Source organism: Zeus faber, assembly GCF_960531495.2.
Source record: "Zeus faber genome assembly, chromosome: 21".
In the NCBI taxonomy this organism is placed as follows: Eukaryota; Metazoa; Chordata; class Actinopteri; order Zeiformes; family Zeidae; genus Zeus; species Zeus faber.
In genome coordinates, this window is record NC_137208.1 from 6,854,522 (window position 1) to 6,873,007 (window position 18,486).

General features: G+C 43.2%; 1 protein-coding gene across 1 annotated transcript in view; it reads left to right on the top strand.

Moving 5' to 3' along the window:
• Nucleotides 1–18,486, top strand: part of LOC307246450 (kinesin-like protein KIF21A) — a gene marked incomplete at both ends in the record, with an annotated part of 53,331 nt that overhangs the window by 24,439 nt on the left and 10,406 nt on the right. The window contains 18 exons of the mRNA XM_080022360.1: nt 1,189–1,353; nt 1,885–2,000; nt 3,088–3,283; nt 3,715–3,904; nt 4,589–4,652; nt 5,348–5,551; nt 6,830–6,877; nt 8,453–8,513; nt 9,255–9,366; nt 10,183–10,371; nt 11,421–11,620; nt 12,196–12,303; nt 13,315–13,383; nt 13,484–13,617; nt 14,341–14,491; nt 15,594–15,788; nt 16,368–16,469; nt 16,556–16,721. Of these exons, the coding sequence (XP_079878486.1) occupies nt 1,189–1,353; nt 1,885–2,000; nt 3,088–3,283; nt 3,715–3,904; nt 4,589–4,652; nt 5,348–5,551; nt 6,830–6,877; nt 8,453–8,513; nt 9,255–9,366; nt 10,183–10,371; nt 11,421–11,620; nt 12,196–12,303; nt 13,315–13,383; nt 13,484–13,617; nt 14,341–14,491; nt 15,594–15,788; nt 16,368–16,469; nt 16,556–16,721 (2,470 nt within the window). The remainder of the gene's footprint in view (nt 1–1,188; nt 1,354–1,884; nt 2,001–3,087; nt 3,284–3,714; nt 3,905–4,588; nt 4,653–5,347; nt 5,552–6,829; nt 6,878–8,452; nt 8,514–9,254; nt 9,367–10,182; nt 10,372–11,420; nt 11,621–12,195; nt 12,304–13,314; nt 13,384–13,483; nt 13,618–14,340; nt 14,492–15,593; nt 15,789–16,367; nt 16,470–16,555; nt 16,722–18,486) is intronic.

Sequence of the window (18,486 nt, forward strand, 5' to 3'; positions counted from 1 at the left end):
ATTTCACGACAGCGAGCGCTGACCGTCACGGGCGACCGCTCCTCGGCCCCGGGTATCACTGGCACTTGTCATTGCCGCCATCTTGTGGCGATAGATAGAAACTACAATGGAAGACGCGAAGACGTGGATGTGGATGTGTCACATTTCACATGAATAACTCGTAGGTTGTTCACATGTAGGACAACGTTCTTTTGTAGAATGAGTCGTTTGCCTCGTTGCTGTGGACCTAAACTCAGCGGAGGCTCTTAAACTGGGCATACTAGTTTCTAAAGTCATTTCAAATTATTATTCCATCTCCTCTCTGTTATTTTATTTAGTAAGTGGTCGTGTAATAAGTGGGGTAACGCGCAGCCAGCCCGTCGTTCACAAAATAATCCCCTTTAGAGTCTAGCTTTTTTGCGTTAACGATGTCTAATAACAGAATTAGCCGTCTTGAAATCAAGGAAAATTCAAAGTTTCCGTGTCCCCTTTTGTTTGGATTAAATTGATCAGAAAGAGCTTTATTTATCACCTCCCTGACATTAGAACGCTATACAAGCTTTAGAATGCTTGAATAAGCTTGAACACTAGTTTAGTCTAATACAAAGGTCTAAGGGCGGGGGTGGGGTTGGGTGCATATCTTTATTCTCCACCACAAATCATTATTCCTTGTGGAGAATCTCTGTGTATGTTGGTATGAATTGTATTATGAATTGGGAATTCTGTGTGTTCATACTCTTACTCATCATACTTTCCCAACAACAAAAAAAAAAGTTTTCATAAATTATTGGTGCGGAATTGGTGGAGAACGGAAAACAGGAATAAGAATATTCGTTCCTCATTACAATATACAGTATAATGCACCATCACAGTTTCATTAGAGGCATTTTCCATGCTTCTGTTTGTCAAACAGGCAAAAAATAAATAGAATGTTCTCCATGTTAGGCTGGTATCCCTCATCCAATTATATGATTACACCTTTACAACAGCAACAATTAATTAATTCTACCAACTAGTGCAATACTACTTTCTAGTATAAAAAAACGTATCAGTCTGAAATTAAAAAAAAAAAAGAATTATAGAATTGAATAAAATAATGATAGAAAAAAATCTATATACACAAATGGCCAAAACATACCGCATATAAGTAAGCAAATAAGAACAGAAATAGGCAACAGATCATGTGTCAATGTGTTGATTCTGCACCAGGACAATGAGACGGACAACCGTCTGGTCCAGTCTCCGGAGGTCAACGAGTTCGAGACGCTGTCGGCCAAGTTCCACTTCGTGGACCTGGCCGGCTCCGAGAGGCTGAAGAGGACCGGGGCCACGGGGGACCGGGCCAAGGAAGGCATCTCCATCAACTGTGGGCTGGTGAGGAAGGACAGGCTATTAAAATGATTATCAATAATAAATATTATTAATATTAATGTCTCTTTATTATTATTATTATTATTATTATTATTATTATTGGGTTGGGGTGCATAGACTCGTGCAGTATAAAGGAGAAGGAACTTTTCTTTACCGGTTGACTCAGAGGATGAGACGACCCCCTGTCGAGACAGGAGAGGATCTTTTTTAATGAGCGGGGGGGAGACTCATAGTGGCCAACATGTGAACTGCACCGCTGTTATTCCTCTCAGTAAATTGTGTTGAATTGTTTTACATTAAGTCAGAATAATTGAGAATTTTCAAATGTCTTCTTTTACTACAAAGTCACGTTTTCATATGTGTTACGTAGGTCACATTACTATATAGTTATAAGGCTAGGCTCCTCTTTGGGCTGAAGAGGTTCCAAAACCTTAGACCTACATTTATCGAGTTACCAAACTTAAAATAAGCAAAACCAATCCCAAATTAACATGCGTTTACTAGACCGACATGCATGATCCTCCTATTCCTCAGCTGGCTCTGGGGAATGTGATCAGCGCTCTGGGGGACAGGAGTAAACGCTCCAGCCACGTTCCGTACCGAGACTCCAAACTCACCAGGCTCCTGCAGGACTCGCTGGGAGGAAACAGGTCAGAATTTGGAGATTTTTAAAGGACGGACCACAAATTTAGGCCACATTCATGGCTTTTTAATGTTTTTCTGGTTCGGCGAAATTCTAACAGTGTCTCCCTTGAAATTGTCTCCTGCTCCTGGTCGTCCTCTCCGATTCGAAAGGAATTGACAAATACGGAAAAATGAAGCACCTTTGAAAAAAACATGTGCTTCTGTAGTTGTCAGAGGGACAATTTAGGGGATCATGAATAAGAAGTTTTCTCACCATATCGTTGGAATTTTCCAAAACCTGGAAATGACGACAGACATAAAGACAAAATATAAAATGTTTAATCTAAAAAAAAATGCTATCATCAGGGAAATGGTCAACTCAATTTGACACCAGCATGATATGTATGTTTATTTTTGACAATATACAATAACAATGATAAACAATAAGTATAAACCTAAAAATGAACAATAAAAAATGGAAATAAACCTAACAATAAAAAATAAACAATGAATATCACAAATTGGATCTGCCCACTTTCCCCCCTATTTTCACTTTTTTCGCAATTTTATTTATTTTATTTCCTCAACTTTTTTCCTAGGTCTGGTAGGTTGTCAGTTAATTTTGCCTAGTTTTGTTAACTTTGTTTATTGTTTTAAGTCTTTTATGCTGGGTGAATTATCCCACGCTTGCAGAGCCAATTCTGTCAGACAACTCAACCGCGCCACGTGCTTCCACGCCCTCATTTGGCCGGTCAATTTCAGCAGCCAGTCCCTCCTGCCAGCCCTGCGTTGCTGTGCTCCCTCCACCTCCCCTGCATCCACCTGTTGGGCTCCACTCTTCTAAACAACGGGGGGGATTCAACCCCATCACTCCAATATCTCCAGCTCAATGCCTGTGTTTACTGTACACCTCGCCAGGAGTGATGAGCAGCAGAGCCCAGACCCCAAAACTCAACTGATGCAAAATAAAAAAAGATAACTTTAAAGTAAATCTGTCAGACATAAAGTGGTATCTTCTCTTATCTTATATTATTTTATCGTATCGTATCTCATCTCATCTCGTCTTATCTCATCTCATCTCATCTTATCTAATGTGTGTGTTCGTCGTACCAGCCAAACGGTGATGATCGCCTGCATCAGCCCGTCGGACCGGGACTTCATGGAGACGCTGAACACGCTGAAGTACGCCAACCGGGCCCGGAACATCAAGAACAAGGTGGTGGTGAACCAGGACCGGGCCAGCCAGCAGATCAGCGCCCTGCGGACCCAGATCGCCCGGCTGCAGGTGGAGCTGACGGAGTACAAGACGGTGCGTAGCTTAGCAGGGCGCTACTGTTTATATTGTTCCCGGGATAAACGGACCGATGAGGATGTGGATCGTTGACTCTATTTATTTATTTATTTTCGTTGTTTCTTTTTCGGTTTATTTCTGTGGTTTCTTCTTTATTGTTGGATTTACTTTTTTAATATATTAATGTATCATTAGGTGTATTGTATAGTGCCAAATAAGCTTTGTTTTTTAATTTTTATTATTTGTTTAGTTATACATTTTATTATTTATTATTGTAAGGTTTTTGTTCATTGTTTATTGTTATTATTGAGGTCCAAATTTGGATTGTTTGTTTTTTTTTTTTTATTATTGTTTATTTTTCATCATTAGGTTTATTGTATATTTTTTAATTCATCATCGTTCATCATCTATAGCCATCTATCTCATCTTCCCTCCCTCCACCCCTGTAGGGGAAGCGGCTTGTGGGCGAGGACGGCCTGGAGGGCGTCAACGACCTGGTGCAGGAGAACTCCATGCTGCAGGCGGAGAACAACAACCTGCGTGTGAGGGTGAAGGCCATGCAGGAGACCATCGACGCCCAGCGAGGCCGGCTCACCCAGCTGCTCAGCGACCAGGCCAACCAGACGCTGGCACGAGCAGGTGGAGAGGCACCGCCACGCGGCCGCACGGAGCTACGTCACGTCCTTGTTGAGAAAAAAACCATCCGAAACGGTTTATTCCGCCAGGACCGTTTACGTATAGAATTTAGATGATGAGCATTAAAGAAAGTTGGCACTAACAGTCTCTCAAACAGTCTCTATGAACCTAAAATTGAGAGGGAAATAATAATAAAATAAAATGGAAATCAAAGTGAAGTAAAAAATTAAATAAGAATTGCCAAATGTAGAGAAAAACTACCGTGGCCCAGTGGTTAACATTGTTGCCTCACAGCAAGGGGCTTTACACATATTTAACACATATTTTACACAAATTTAACACATATTTAACACAAATCTCACACATGTTTAACACATATTCAGCACCTCCTTAACACATATTTATCACATATTGAACGAGTATCTAACACATATTGAACACATATTAAACATGCATTGAACACATATTGAACACATAGTGAACACCAATTAACACATATTTATCACATATTGAACGCATATTTAACATGCATTTAACACATATTGAACACATATTTAATACATAGTGAACACGTATTCAACACGTACTCAACATCTTTTCAACACCTATTCAACATCTTTTCAACACGTATTTAACACACAATTAACACATATTAAATACTCATTACACGTTGTTGAAAATCCACAGGTGAGGGCAGTGAGGAGATTGGCAACATGATCCAGAACTACATCAAGGAAATCGAGGAACTCAGGTACAGCAACAAAATAAACGAAAAACCTTGAAATCAGCAATGAACAATAAAAAGGAGCCTGGTTTACTTTTTAAGGTTCACTTTTATTTTTCATTGATAGTTTTAAGGTTTATTTTATTCCTTATTGTCATCATTAGGTTTATTGTATGTTGCCATTTTCTATTGTTCGTTCAATGTTTATTTTTAGGTTTATCTTTCTGGTTTATTGCTTATTGCTCATTTTTATGTGTATTTTATGTTGACGTTAATTTATTGTCAATTAAAGTTTTATAATTATTGATTATTGCCTAGTCGATCGATCAATCGATCGTTCTATCTATCTATCTATCTGTCTATCTGTCTGTCAATCAGAAACATATTTCCTGAGTAAAATTGATTCTCCCTATTAGCTTACACGGACGACACTTTACTTTTGCTCTCGCTCTAAAGCCGGCTTTACACCAAATCCGACAAACAACAACAACAAACTGGAAGTCGGATCGAGGCTCCGGGACGCGTTCAAATTTTCCAACACGATGCAACATGTTTCGGTCCTGCGGGAAGTTACGCCGATCACGTTTGTTTGGTAGAACTGAATAAGTGTTAGGTAATCGCACCCGTTTTCATAGAAGTGAATTGTTTTGAACTGAAGTGCATTGACTCTGACGGACACGGTGTGAATCTACTCTGCGTCGCGCTCCCTCTCCTCACCTCAGAGCCAAACTCCTGGAGAGCGAGGCGGTGAGCGAGACCCTGAGGAAGAGCCTGAACCGAGCCTCCACGCGGCCCTCGCTGTACGGGGGCCCCGGGCCCTTCTCCCCCGCCCTGCTCGCCCCCGAGAAGGAGACCAGCGAGGTCATCGAGATGGCCAAGAGGGACCTGGAGAAGCTGAAAAAGAAGGAGAAGAGGAAGAAAAAGAGGTGGGAATCGGGCCGTTGGGGAGTTTTTATACGTTCTTATTAACTCATATTCTTCATGTGTTTCATTAGAATTGAAATCCTGCCACTTGAAAGAGGTCATATTACTATCACGGTTTTGAGTCACGGATCGGATATATATTTTTTTTTTTCGGGTCGGCTTTCCATTTATTCTGGAGAACACTTAAAGAAAGGAACTTTTGTCCATGGTCTGAAATGAAAACAACATTCAAGATGTCCAATTTTTAAATACAATTAAAAAAATATAGACATATATTTAATATATAATATATAATATAATATCTCATTATTAAATATATAATATTTAATAATCAATTGTTAAATTACACCGCAATACGAAGCAGGCGTGATACCTTCCTCATTTAAACACGCGAGTCAATGGAAAAATACCTGATGGGAGCCGCCCGCAGTCACTGAATTTAATTCCAATAAAAAACCAGCATCGTGTCATCACGCTTATAACAAACATCATTTTATGAAAATCCGACCGGTACGGTTCAACTACGTTCAAGACATCATGTTGAAACACACCCAGCCTGCTTTTTTTAAAACAACAACAACAACAACAGCAACAGCAATAATAACAAGCTTCATTTGTTTACCACCTGTATGTGCAAAGGCAATCAAACAGTCACAATAAAAGAGCGAACTGCATTTGATTATAATAAAATAGGTAAATATTGTAATAACTCCATTTCTGTCAGTTTAGACCTCCAGGGATTGCGCTCGATCCCTCAGCGAATTGTTTTCAGCCATAAAGACCATTTGGTCCGGAATAATCCAGTTGCCGCAGACTGGAGTTGCTGTCTCTCCCTCGTACGGAAACTTATTTTCCACCTATTTCTACCTGTTGATACGTTTTTTTTCACCCAGCACCACCCCCCCCCCCCCCCCCACCTGATGGATTGGGTAGCGCCGCCTGCTTCTGCACCGTCACTCTATTCAAGGACTTTCTTGATTATTATCTTGTTGCCATGGCGAGGGAATCTGTCGTTGTGATGGCAAGGGATTCAACATCAGACTCTGTATTTGTGTGTGTGTGTGTGTGTGTGTGTGTGTGTGTGGGGTGCATAGGTTGGATACACACTTTCAGGAACTGTACATCACCTACCATCGCATTGAAGGACGTTTCCAGGGCTCACCTGTTCTCTCTGCTACTCGATCTCTCTCTCTCTACTTCCGCTCTCTTGTAAAACTCCGTCACGTCTCCACCCGCACCCGAAATCTCCTCCCCCACCCTCTCCCTCCCCCTCTCCGAAGGCTGAGGCGCTGCGAGGAGGGTCCCGGCAGAGAGGCGGAACACGCCAGGTTTGCTTCGCTCGCCCCAGGCTCCGACCTCGACGCCAAACCGGCTCCTTCTGCTTTACTTTGGCGCCCAAGTCAACCGGGGGAAAAGAAAAAAAAAAATTGGTTTTCGGCCGATGGTCGACGCACCTCGGCTCCCCGCCATCCCCCCCCCCCCCCCCCAGCCCCCCGTTTCCCCTGCAAGCCGGACGCTCCCGCGCTTCTCCCGCGCTTCTCCCGCGCCTACAGGAGGTTTACACTCGGCTTCCTCCTTTCACCCGTTCCCTCCTGTTTCCCAGGCGTTGATCCCCGGAGATCGCTATTCTGTTGGGGGCGTTTTTTCTATCGGTCGGCAGGGTGAGGGCACACCGCAAGGCGCCCACCCGGGCCCCCTCGGCTCCCTCTATGGCAGATGTTTAGGGTAGAAGGACACCTCTGGTATTCTTTTCAGCTGGGCGTTGTAGCCGTGCCGTCGGTACGGTGGGGCAATCGCAATCGCATACCGCCGCCACGTGACTGCGCCGTCGGCAGGGATGACTGCGAGCGACCGGTTCCTCCGTTCTTCGCTATGGAAATTGAAGTGAAACTCTGGTATTTTTCGGACCTAATTCCTATTTTGTCGATCATTCGTCCATTGCAACGGGGCAATCGGGGCTGCGTTCCGCGGTGACGCGATTGCCCCGTTTGCCGGGACGACTCCCAGTGACCAGTTCCTCTTTGGCTCAAGAGAGGAATTCAAGGATAACCCCGTTGTATTTTTTCAGCCTGAAAGCGTGTTTTTTCTGGCCGGTGGCGCGTTTGCGTCGCCGACGAACGTGGTCGCGCTCGCCCCGCTGCGCTGCAGTCGGCCGGAGCTAGCCCCTCGGTCTTGGCTTCTGGTGCCTGTCGCTCAGCGTGACTAGAGTTGGTGGAAAAATAATATATCGATACCGGAGTTTTCCTTTAATTTTCTCGCTCGAGCGGCAGAAAAATCGCCTCGCTGGAGAACGTCGCCATGGCCCACATTGCGATAATCAAATGAGAGAGAAAAAATAAACTTTTTTCCCTTGATCTTAAACAATAACCTTAATCTCTGCCCTTGTTTTCCGAATTACATTACAAAAGTGTTGAAATCGGGATGAAGAAGCTTTCAAAAGAGGCTTCGCTCGGCACAGTCGTCTTTGGTGTCGGGCTGGGGAACCTTGCGGCGTGGGACAAACCCTCCGCCTGAAATGAATTGATGACGCACTCTGAATGTTTTTTTTTTTTTTTTTTAATTCACCAACGCCGCCATCGAATGTGTTTGTCTGAGCTGATAAATAACGTCGGTCAACGTTCCTCCCCCGTGTTGATCTCAGTGACATCATCATCATCATCATCCTCTAACCCTAACCCCCCCCCCTCAGCCGTGATGATTCTAATCAGCTCTCAACTCCGGTCCTCATCTCCACTGATCATGTGCATGTCTCCCTGGGATTATATACTGACGCTGTGTGGGGAACCCGCCAATCAAATGGACTTTCCTCTCCCGAGCTGCTCATGGCTAATGTCTTTTTTGTCTTTTTTTTTTTTTTTTGGGGGGTGGGGGGGGGTTTATCTTTTCATTTTCTCCTCCCTCAGTGTGATCAAGGAGGAAGTCCCAGATAATGAGCAGGAGCACGGCGGCGAGGAGCCCGAAGCGGTACGTGCACCCTCGCATCTGCTACGGAGTACGGCTGTCTGTGTTGCCATAGTGACGAGAAGAGTAGTCTTTTTTTTAGTGTTAATCCATGAGATTATTCTTGATATTTTAATCCCATTTTTTAAGCCCCGCCCGGTACTTCATAAGAAACTTCCTTTCATTGTGTTCACGTTATCCATGTCTATTGTGCTGTTTCCACTGTTGGTGGCGTGGTCCGCCGCCTTTCCCGGCAAGAACCGTTCATGGTTGAAGGACATTTCCCTCCCAGTTTACATTTTTCATGATTCATTATTCATTTACAGTATTCTTCTGTTCTTCTAGCCATGCTATTCCACGTAGAATTAGCAATGGACCAAATATCTGTATAATATCCATGTCAGGGTATGAGTCTTGATTTGGGTTTTGTAACATTGTTATGGGGCTGCAACCATGCCTTTTTTCCGGGGCTTAAAGGTTATTTTGTAGTCGAGTGATTACATTTTCAGACCTTGTCAAGTGAAATTAATTTATAAAGAACATTTTAAAAAAAGTCGACCATAGTGCTCTTCCCTCAATAATAGGAAAATACGAGGAAAATATTCAGAGGAAAATAAAAGTGCACAAGATATAAATGTACACAAGATAAGTTTTACCGAAGCTTTGGTAAAAAATTGGAGGTGTTATCCGTCATGATGTCCCGTTATCGGGCCTTTTATCAAATATTATCAAAAAATATTTGTGTGTGTGCGTGCGCACTCGCAGGAGGGCAGCGACCATGAAGAGGGGGATGAGGCGGAGGGAGAGGAAGAGGACTCGGAGATGGAAGGAGAGGAGAGCTCTGAGGAGTCCGACTCTGAAGAGCTGGAGGAGAAAGGTAAAATAGTCTGTCTGTCTGTCTGTCTGTCTGTCCGTCCGTCTACCTATAGTCTTCACGTTATCTTCAATCGGGTGCATTTCCTGCAGCATTTAAAACAGCTGTCATTAAACCACTCCTGAAGAAGAACAATCTTGATGCAACAGTTATTGCTAAGTTATAGGCCCATTTCCAACCTGCCATTCCTCAGCCAAATGCTTGAAAAGTCCGCTTACCCTCAGCTTGACAACTGTCTCACCTCAAACAGCCTTTCAGACGCTTATCAATCTGGTTTTCCACCTCACCATGGCACAGAAACGCACTTCTTTGTGATTGTTGATTACCAACTCCATCCACAGTACTGAACCGCCGAAACTCTCACGACACCATGTTGGAACTGCCCCAAATACACATCGTATTCGGATTGTCTGTGGATTCGTCGGATCCATGACCTCCATGAAAGTCCGACATCAGTGCCATCTACACGTGCCGCCATCTTGGTGCGCACCCGGTTGTTGACAATCACTAGACTGCCATGCTGTCATGTGACCTGTGCCGAGCCGTCAGCGGCGCATGCGTGCGCTGATGGCAAATAGTGCCGTTTTTTACTCACTTATTCCACAATAATGGACCGATCTGGATAGAAAAATTGGACGACGGCACATCGGAACTGCCCCAAATACACATTTTATTCATTTTGTCTGTGAGTGCAGCCGATCCATGAGTTCCACAGACTGCCGAGTCAGTTTTTTTTCGTGAACAAAAAGAGGAGACTGTGAATTTACGTAAATTTACCTGTGTGTGTGTGTGCGTGCGTGTGCGTGCGGGCGTGCGCAGAGGACTTCCAGGCGGACCTGGCCAACATCACGTGTGAGATCGCCATCAAGCAGAAGCTGATCGAGGAGCTGGAGAACAGCCAGCGGCGGCTGCACACGCTGAAGCAGCAGTACGAGCACAAGCTGCTGGAGCTGCACAGCAGGATCCGAGACACGCAGCAGGAGAGGGACCGCGTGCTGCACGGCATGGGTGGGGCCACACACACACACACACACACACACACACACATACACACACAGAGGGTGGAAATTCCTGAACTGAGGCCGGGCAATATGGAAGAAACTCCCAATCATCATAGGGGTCATGAACACTGACATATATCGATTGATCACGCGGCTCTGTGGAATACTTGATTCTGATATGTCAATAATGGCAATTAAGAGTCAGTTATTTCTGAACAATGACTGCTCAAGTGCCTGGTACATGAAAAAAACAACTTCTGCAGTCTGTTTTCGGCGCATTGTGCATCACTAAATGCAACCCTGCCCCCGAGTGGACACGTAACGTCATACGCAAAATCAGTGCAAGTATGAAAGCAAACGGCCACGCCCACCTCTCCGAACTACGCTGTACACGTTGGCTTACGTGCAGACGGAGAAACAGTATCCAGCTTCGAGCTGTTAACATTGACCGTTGTCGCGGGCAGCCACTTCCCGGCCTGGATCCACGTCCCGCTTTTCACGCCGCACCAAATGCTCATGGTAGCACTAGCAAGTGGAGCCACCTAGTGACACTACGTAGAAACAAGGAAGACTTGAAGAGATGAAGGTGGATATGTTAATAGCTAACAGGTTGGTCACATGTCGGACAACGTTTTTTTGTATGGTGAATAGTGTTTGACGTTGTTGTGGTACTGTTTTCCACAACAACGCAGAAGCTCCTGAACTCGACATACTAGTAATACAATCATTTAAAAATCAATATTCCAAATAAGACTCAAGGTATTCTTTTTTTTCGTGAGTAGCCATGTTATTGGTGGGATAATGTGCAGCCACCCGGTCATTATCCCAAAACGCAGTGATCAGATCAAGTCTTTTGTCCCTCTGTCAGGGGTTATTTTCCAAAAATGACCGGATGGCTGCACATTATCCCTGAAATAGAAGGTTTTTTTTAATTAAAAGTTGCTAATATGGATCCTATGCTCTATGCACAGGTTTTTCTAGTGTTGTGATTGGACGTCATTATGGTTTATGTTTGTCTAATAAAGTTGTTGTTTACCTTGTGGCGCCTCCCTGCAGGTGCAATGGAGTCGTGCACGGAGGAGAAGGCCAAGAAGATCAAGATGGAGTACGAGCGCAGGCTGAGCTCCATGAACAAGGAGCTGCAGAAGCTGCAGTCGGCGCAGAAGGAGCACGGCCGCCTGCTGAGGAACCAGACGCAGTACGAGAAGCAGCTGAAGAAGCTGCAGCAGGACGTGGCCGACATGAAAAAGACCAAGGTACAGGGAGGGGACATCTATATATATATATATATATTTATAAACATATTTATTTTTATAAATAAAGACATTTAATCATAATTAATTATAAATAACAATAATGAAAATAATACATTTCTATAAAGATTTATACAATTATTAAGACAAAAAAATGAATTAAATAATGATTAATTATGAATTATACTAATTATATTGTAGCGGTTGCTTTTCCATGGGCTTATGTCACAAGCAAGGAGCAGATCAAATGGTGTCATGACAAACGCTCCCCCGTGTGTGGGGATGGGTGATTTAACCCGCACTCATCGATTGCGATTGATGAGCAACAGGTGCACAGACACCCCTGATCCCGGCCCCAACTAACTAGACCCAAGACAGGCGTGGCTGCTTAAACCACCCCCACATAAATATACACACATACATGTGTTTCAAATAAAACAAAGGACTACACAATTACAGCTCCACAGTTTATTGCTAAGACAAGTGTACAGTAAGTGCCACCTGTGGCCACCGGGTGGGGCCGATGCGTCAACTAAGTGTAAACGCAGTGTGAGTGCCGCCCTGTGTGTGTCCACCAGGTGGGGCTGATGCGCCAGATGAAGGAGCAGCAGGAGAAGAACAGGGCGGTGGAGAGCAGGAGGAACAGAGAGATCGCCTGCCTGAAGAAACACCAGCGCAGATCAGAGGTGAGGAAACGTGTACAGGAATGTGTGACAGCCATAAGGTATGGCTTTGAGAGTAAGTTATCCAGAGTTTCACTTGTTCGTTTGAGATATTTTAGATGTTGTTATTTGTGTTATTAGAGAAACAGTCCTTATTTGTCACGCAGCACACCGCACTACAACACATGCTTGCACACACACACACAATTATATGCCGTTATCTATTATACCAATTATTAGGTATAATATTACATTATTAGTTATTTTATATATCATTTACATATTTATTGTATATATATATTTTTTGTTGTTTTATTTTTATTTATTTATGTATATTATATATGTATATTGAGTCTGTCAGAGGCCTTCTGTTATTGAAGAAAATCAAGTTGGTTTCCAGTCGCATATTAGATATTTGTAATGGGTTTATTTCCATCATCATGATTGTAAATAAACCATTTAATCTATGCATAATTTAGACTTAATCCAGTGGTGCAGTCTTGTTTATTGTAGTGGGTATACTGTGATGGTTCCCTCGCAGCGAGAGAGTGACTGAGAAAGGCTCCCCGTTTTGCTCGGGGCTATTTTTCTTTCGTCCAATCAGTAAATTCAATACATCTTAAATAAAAAATAATAATAATACACCGCCACGCAGCATAGAACCATGCTCTGCACTACGGAGCTGACGCAAGGGGCTTCAGCAGAGCGGAGATGGTTCTCCCTCCCTCCTCTCCTTGATTTAAAGGGTTTAATGAAAATGTAAAATTGTAAGGAAATCGTTGGGGGGGGGGCTGCCGTACCCCAGTAAGGTCCCCTGCAAAACATATTTTTTTGCAGTAATGCTCTACCCAGTATTTGCGAAAACAAAAATACTGAGGTGAGAGTTCTGTCACAAAATTATAATGTTACATATCCTTGCTCATTTTTAGGTTGGTATACAGAAATCCTGGAGCTTTCTAAGTCGTCATAGGTGTATACGTGTGCATCACATAGACTACACCACTGACTAAATCACCTTTATCGTCGCTCCTGCAGCTCCAGGTGAGGCAGCTGGAGGCCCAGAAGAGGCAGCAGGAGCTGATCCTGCGCAGGAAGAACGAAGAGGTTGGTCTTTTGATTCAATTTCTTTTTTCTTTTTTTATCTTATCTAATTTGTTCTGTTACCCTTAGCAAATCTTTGAGCGTCAATCCCTGTGTTGGTCAGGTGACGGCGCTGAGGCGGCAGGTGAGGCCGACCTCAGGGAAAGTCTCCAGGAAGGTGGGTTTATCGGAACATGCACCGGAACCATCTCACAGGGTCACACCGGGAAGGACCTCCACCCCCCCTAATGGAGCCAGGTCAGACCAAAGAAGATATAATAAATATTTCAAATGTTTTGCATTCTTATTTATTTTTTTATTTATCTATTTATTTTATTGAATATATTTCTTATTTTATTTATAATCTTTAATATTTTCCTTCACATGGGAGATTTTGTTTATTTTTTACATGTTTTCTATAACATTTTAAGTACTCAATACCTCAGTGCCTCAATTTTATGGGGGTGACAATGTTATTATTTATTTCACGATTTTGGGGTTCCCAGATGTTTCATATGCACTCATGTTAGTGCGGCAAACTCCAAAATCATTAAAGGACAAAGCAGGAAGAAAATAATGAAATGAAATAATTGAATGTATATGAAGCCTATATATATATATATATATATATATATATATATATATATATATATATATATATATATATATATAGGTGAAAGTATATATAAGTATATATAAATAATCATCATCATGGATAATGATGATAATAATAATAATGATGATAATAGATGCAATCAACACAAAAAAATAGAAAAATCAGCAATATACAATTGAACATTAACTAAGAAATTGACAAATTGGCATTATACAACAAACCTAAAAAGAACAATAAACCTTTGTATTAACAATCCACTCACTCGGTCCAAACTAGGGAATGGCGCATACGGTTCCCTATACATACATAAATGCAGTATATAATAATATGTATAGATGTTTTATTCCTGGTGCTGGTTCCCCCAGGAGCCCTTTGGCGATGCGTCCTGCTGGGCCGTCCTCCTCCTCCCGCTCGGCCCGGACCAAGTGGCAGCTCCTGGAGCGGCGGGTCAGCGGGGTCATCATGCACAGGATGACCCTGGCCAATATGGAGGCCGACATGGACCGTCTGCTCAAGGTGAAATGTCGCCTTTTTCTTTTTGACTTGTGTTTCATTAGGATGACGCAGTGTGCCGCTGAGAAAACGTTTCAAATTCCACTCAAGGTAAATTAAGAATGGAAGCTAGCTATTGTGTTGCAAGATCAAAAGCTACTTCACACCAAATCCGTGCACTCACCCGACTGTCGGATCCTCCCCCCCTCTAGTGGCCAACGGGTGAACTGCGTCTGTGTTTTGCATGACAAAATGTTTTTCTCCAGTTTTAAGCCCGGTTCCAATTAAAAACTTGACTGCTGTATCTTCCGAAACTTGTCGCAGGAGTGGGAAAATGTCAACGCCACCCGGGGCCTTGATCGTTCGCAAAAATCCAGAACCGCAGCGCGCCAGGGCTTTTGGCGTGCGGAGTCCGACTCTCCGTAGGAATGAATGGACCCTCGCTTTGCTCTTGTTGTTTGTTGGATCCGGTGTAAATCCGGCTCATAATTGAAAGGTTGCACTACTTAATCTAATTCATCAGTTCCACCAGAGCAACAGTCTCACCCAGAAAATAGGAGCTATTAGCAGTGATGAAAGCTTCGACACTTTTTTGGGATTTGGTTCTTGACGAGTCACTCAGTGAAGAGTAAATATTCAATTTTCATTCAAATTATTTTGTTTGCTATGAACCAATATTTTGCAAGTCTTGCATCACTAACTATTAGAAGGGCATAATAATAATAATAATAATAATAATAATAGTAATAATTAATAATATTAATAACAATAATAATTATTAGGAGATTTCTATGTGTTTGTGACGTGTTCAGTGGTTGGAAAGTGGTAGTGCTGTTTGATTATAAAATTGTAAAAAATGAGCCGTGTTGAAATGTTTTGGAAACACAGGTGTAAGGAGGTCTATATACAGCATTCAATAATGTAGAAAACCCCTATACATCCATATTTGATATGGATAGATATTATATATGCAGTATACATATACAGTATATCCACCACCATTTTTCTAAAAGTGACGGTGCTGGATCTTTAGTGCTCTGCTACGTTCCCCTCCCTCTCCGGCTCTTCACCTCATCGCCCTTTTCCTTTCCCCTCTCCTTCTTCTTCTTCTTCTTCAACCGTGCAGCAACGGGAGGACCTGGCCCGGCGGAGGGAGCGCGTCTCCAGGAAGAGGGAGAAGATGGCGGCGGACGGCGCGGACGGCGAGCGATCGCTGCCGTCACTCGGCGAGGAGCTGGAGTCGCTCGGCGCAAACATCGACTACATCAACGACAGCATCGCAGACTGTCAGGCCAGCATCATGCAGCTGGAGGAGGCCAAGGTGGGGGGGGGGGAATCGAATCAGTGAAATGTAGAAGATATCATGCAGCTGGAGGAGGCCCAGGTCACCACACATGGAAATATGCAACAAAACTAAACACTTACTGAAAAATTGGAAAAATCCAGTATACTTCAAGTTCAAGTCGGTCTTGTCCTTTTTTATGTTTTCAAAGATTGGGATTGAGGGTTATTGTACTTAAAAAAAAATATTCCCCCAAAAAAAACAAAAAACATTCTGGGCTTGATTTTTTCCCGTTTCTTTGTTTATTGTTGTGTATTGTCAATTTTTCAAATTGTATTTACAGTTTAGGCCCTTTGCATAATGCAGTTTTTATTTATTTTTTTATTCTTTTGGGTTATTCCATATCAACACATTTTTTTCTCTGTTAATTTAAGGTTAATTGCATATTGCCCACCTATTGCCTATTTCTAGTTTCATGTGTTATTATTATTGCCTATTATGATCTATGAGTCTGTTTGTCTGTCTGTGTCTGTGTCTCTCTCTCTGTCTGTCACAGTTGATCGTCTGAGCGCGCTCCCAACCGCATGTCACCAAACGTGCTTTTATTTTGAAATGCAGGAGGAAGGGGACACGGTGGACGTCGCCGCGGTGATCAGCGCCTGTAGCCTGTCGGAGGCTCGCTTCCTCCTGGACCACTTCCTGTCTCTGTCCATCAACAAGGTACCGTTCACGTCACGTTCCACTCACGGTGAGGTGAGGGAGTTATTTATTTGGAGTTATTTCAAGCGATCCCCTTGCCCCTCCAGGGTCTGCAGGCCGCCCAGAAGGAGTCCCAGGTGAAGGTGATGGAGGGCCGGCTGAAGCAGACGGAGGTGACCAGCGCCACCCAGAACCAGCTGCTGTTCCACATGCTGAAGGAGAAGGCCGAGGTCAACCCCGAGCTGGACGCCCTCCTGGGCAGCGCGCTGCAAGGTACGCTGGGCGGCCGTCGCCATAATCTCGACCGTTGTTCATTTCAGCCCGTTTTGGGTTCCGCTTTATTTTGCAGTGCTTTTGTTTTTGTTTCGTGAGGTTTCAGAGGGGGGATTGGAAACGATTGGGCGGAGGGAACTATTTGGCTCTGGGGATGATACATTTTGGGGTGTGTTCAGACATAGAACTTCCAGATTTTGATTTTTATTTATTTTTATATATTTTAAATATACTAACATCGGGGCCAGTATTTTAAAGATACGCTGCAGATGGCCGCTTTTTGTCGCCTCCGAAAGTTGAGTAGAGGTCAAACTTTTCCATAAAAGCAGCCAACCCATCACCGCTCAGTATAAAGTGGGTTTTACACTGAATCCGAAAACGCATCCGACAGTGGGATCCTGCCCACGTCAAGTGGCCGTCAGATGAACTGCGTCTGGCCTTCGCGTGAACCACCACAACACTGTGTCTGTTCTCGCAACTTTCCTTTTTCTGTTGCCTTTGACATTTTCTTTGAAAGGAGACTTAAAAAAACGCTTAAAAATAAACGTTTCCTTTTCTTTTTTTGACTCTTTTTTATTGTTGTAAACACAATTCATAAAATACCAAATTTATTCATGGTGAATATGGCATCATCCACTGTAAATATATATGGATGTATAAGGCATACATGTATATATACTGTATAAGTAACTTCTAGTTTGAAGTAGGTTCACAACACAGCATTAGCAGTTACTGAGCAACGGTGGTTTCTGGTCGTAGAGTTGGATCCGAAACTTGTCGCAAGAGTTGAGAACTTTCAACTCGGGTCTCGATTGGATGCGTAAATCTGGCACCGCAGAGGGGCGGAGCTTATCGTATCTCCTCACAGCTTTTCCCCAATTCCGACTCCCCGTAGGTATGAATGGACTTGCGATTTGTTGTTGTCGTTTCTCAAATTCACTGTAAGGCCTGCTTAAGTACTCATCGGTAACAAAGTACCATCGGGGGTTTGCGGTGCATTGTTGTGAATAATGTGTGTGTTTAAGAAAAAAATAATAATCAAATCATTGAGAAGCTTTTTTGGTTCTGAAGCCCCTGAAAGGAATCCTTGTATCAGAAAAACACCCCGAAAAACTCCCCGAAAGATACGTTATTTTATTTGGAATTGAAAAAGCGAACTGTAGAATCAAGCGTCTCCCTTTTCTCATCCATTTTCTTGACTTTGATTTTTCATTTCTTTCTTGTTTTTTGTTTTTTTTGTGTGTGTTTTGTGTGTTGTTAGAGTTAGGTTACCTGTCGGCCGGTAAGTATCAGAGGTCGAAGCAGTGACAGGGCAGGGAAGGCGCACACTGCAAGGTTTCCAATAGTTCCAACCCCAAAAATGATATATATGAAATAAATCTCTCGTGAAATGGCTTCTACTACTGCAGTTCTCTGAAGATCTCTGCAGTATCTGCTTTTGGAGCATCATATTAATGGGCTTCTACAAAAAATGAGGGTCGGGATATTTGGGTAGGTTTGTGGTGTTAAAGTAGGAGTGACTGCACCTTCCTTTAAAGTCATACTCCAATTTTTTTTTTTTGGCAAATGTTTTTATCGTTCTTACCCAAATTCAGACGTGAACGTTGATAGCGAAATTCCTCCCTGTGTGTCCAGTACAGAGATGGAAACGGGCTGCGTGCTAACTGTGTTAGCCCAATGCATGCCGGCCAATGGGTTCGGCTAGCCTAGCTCCCTGGCAATAAGGGAAAGGATTACACCTTCCAGCGTCTCAAAAGCTGAGTTA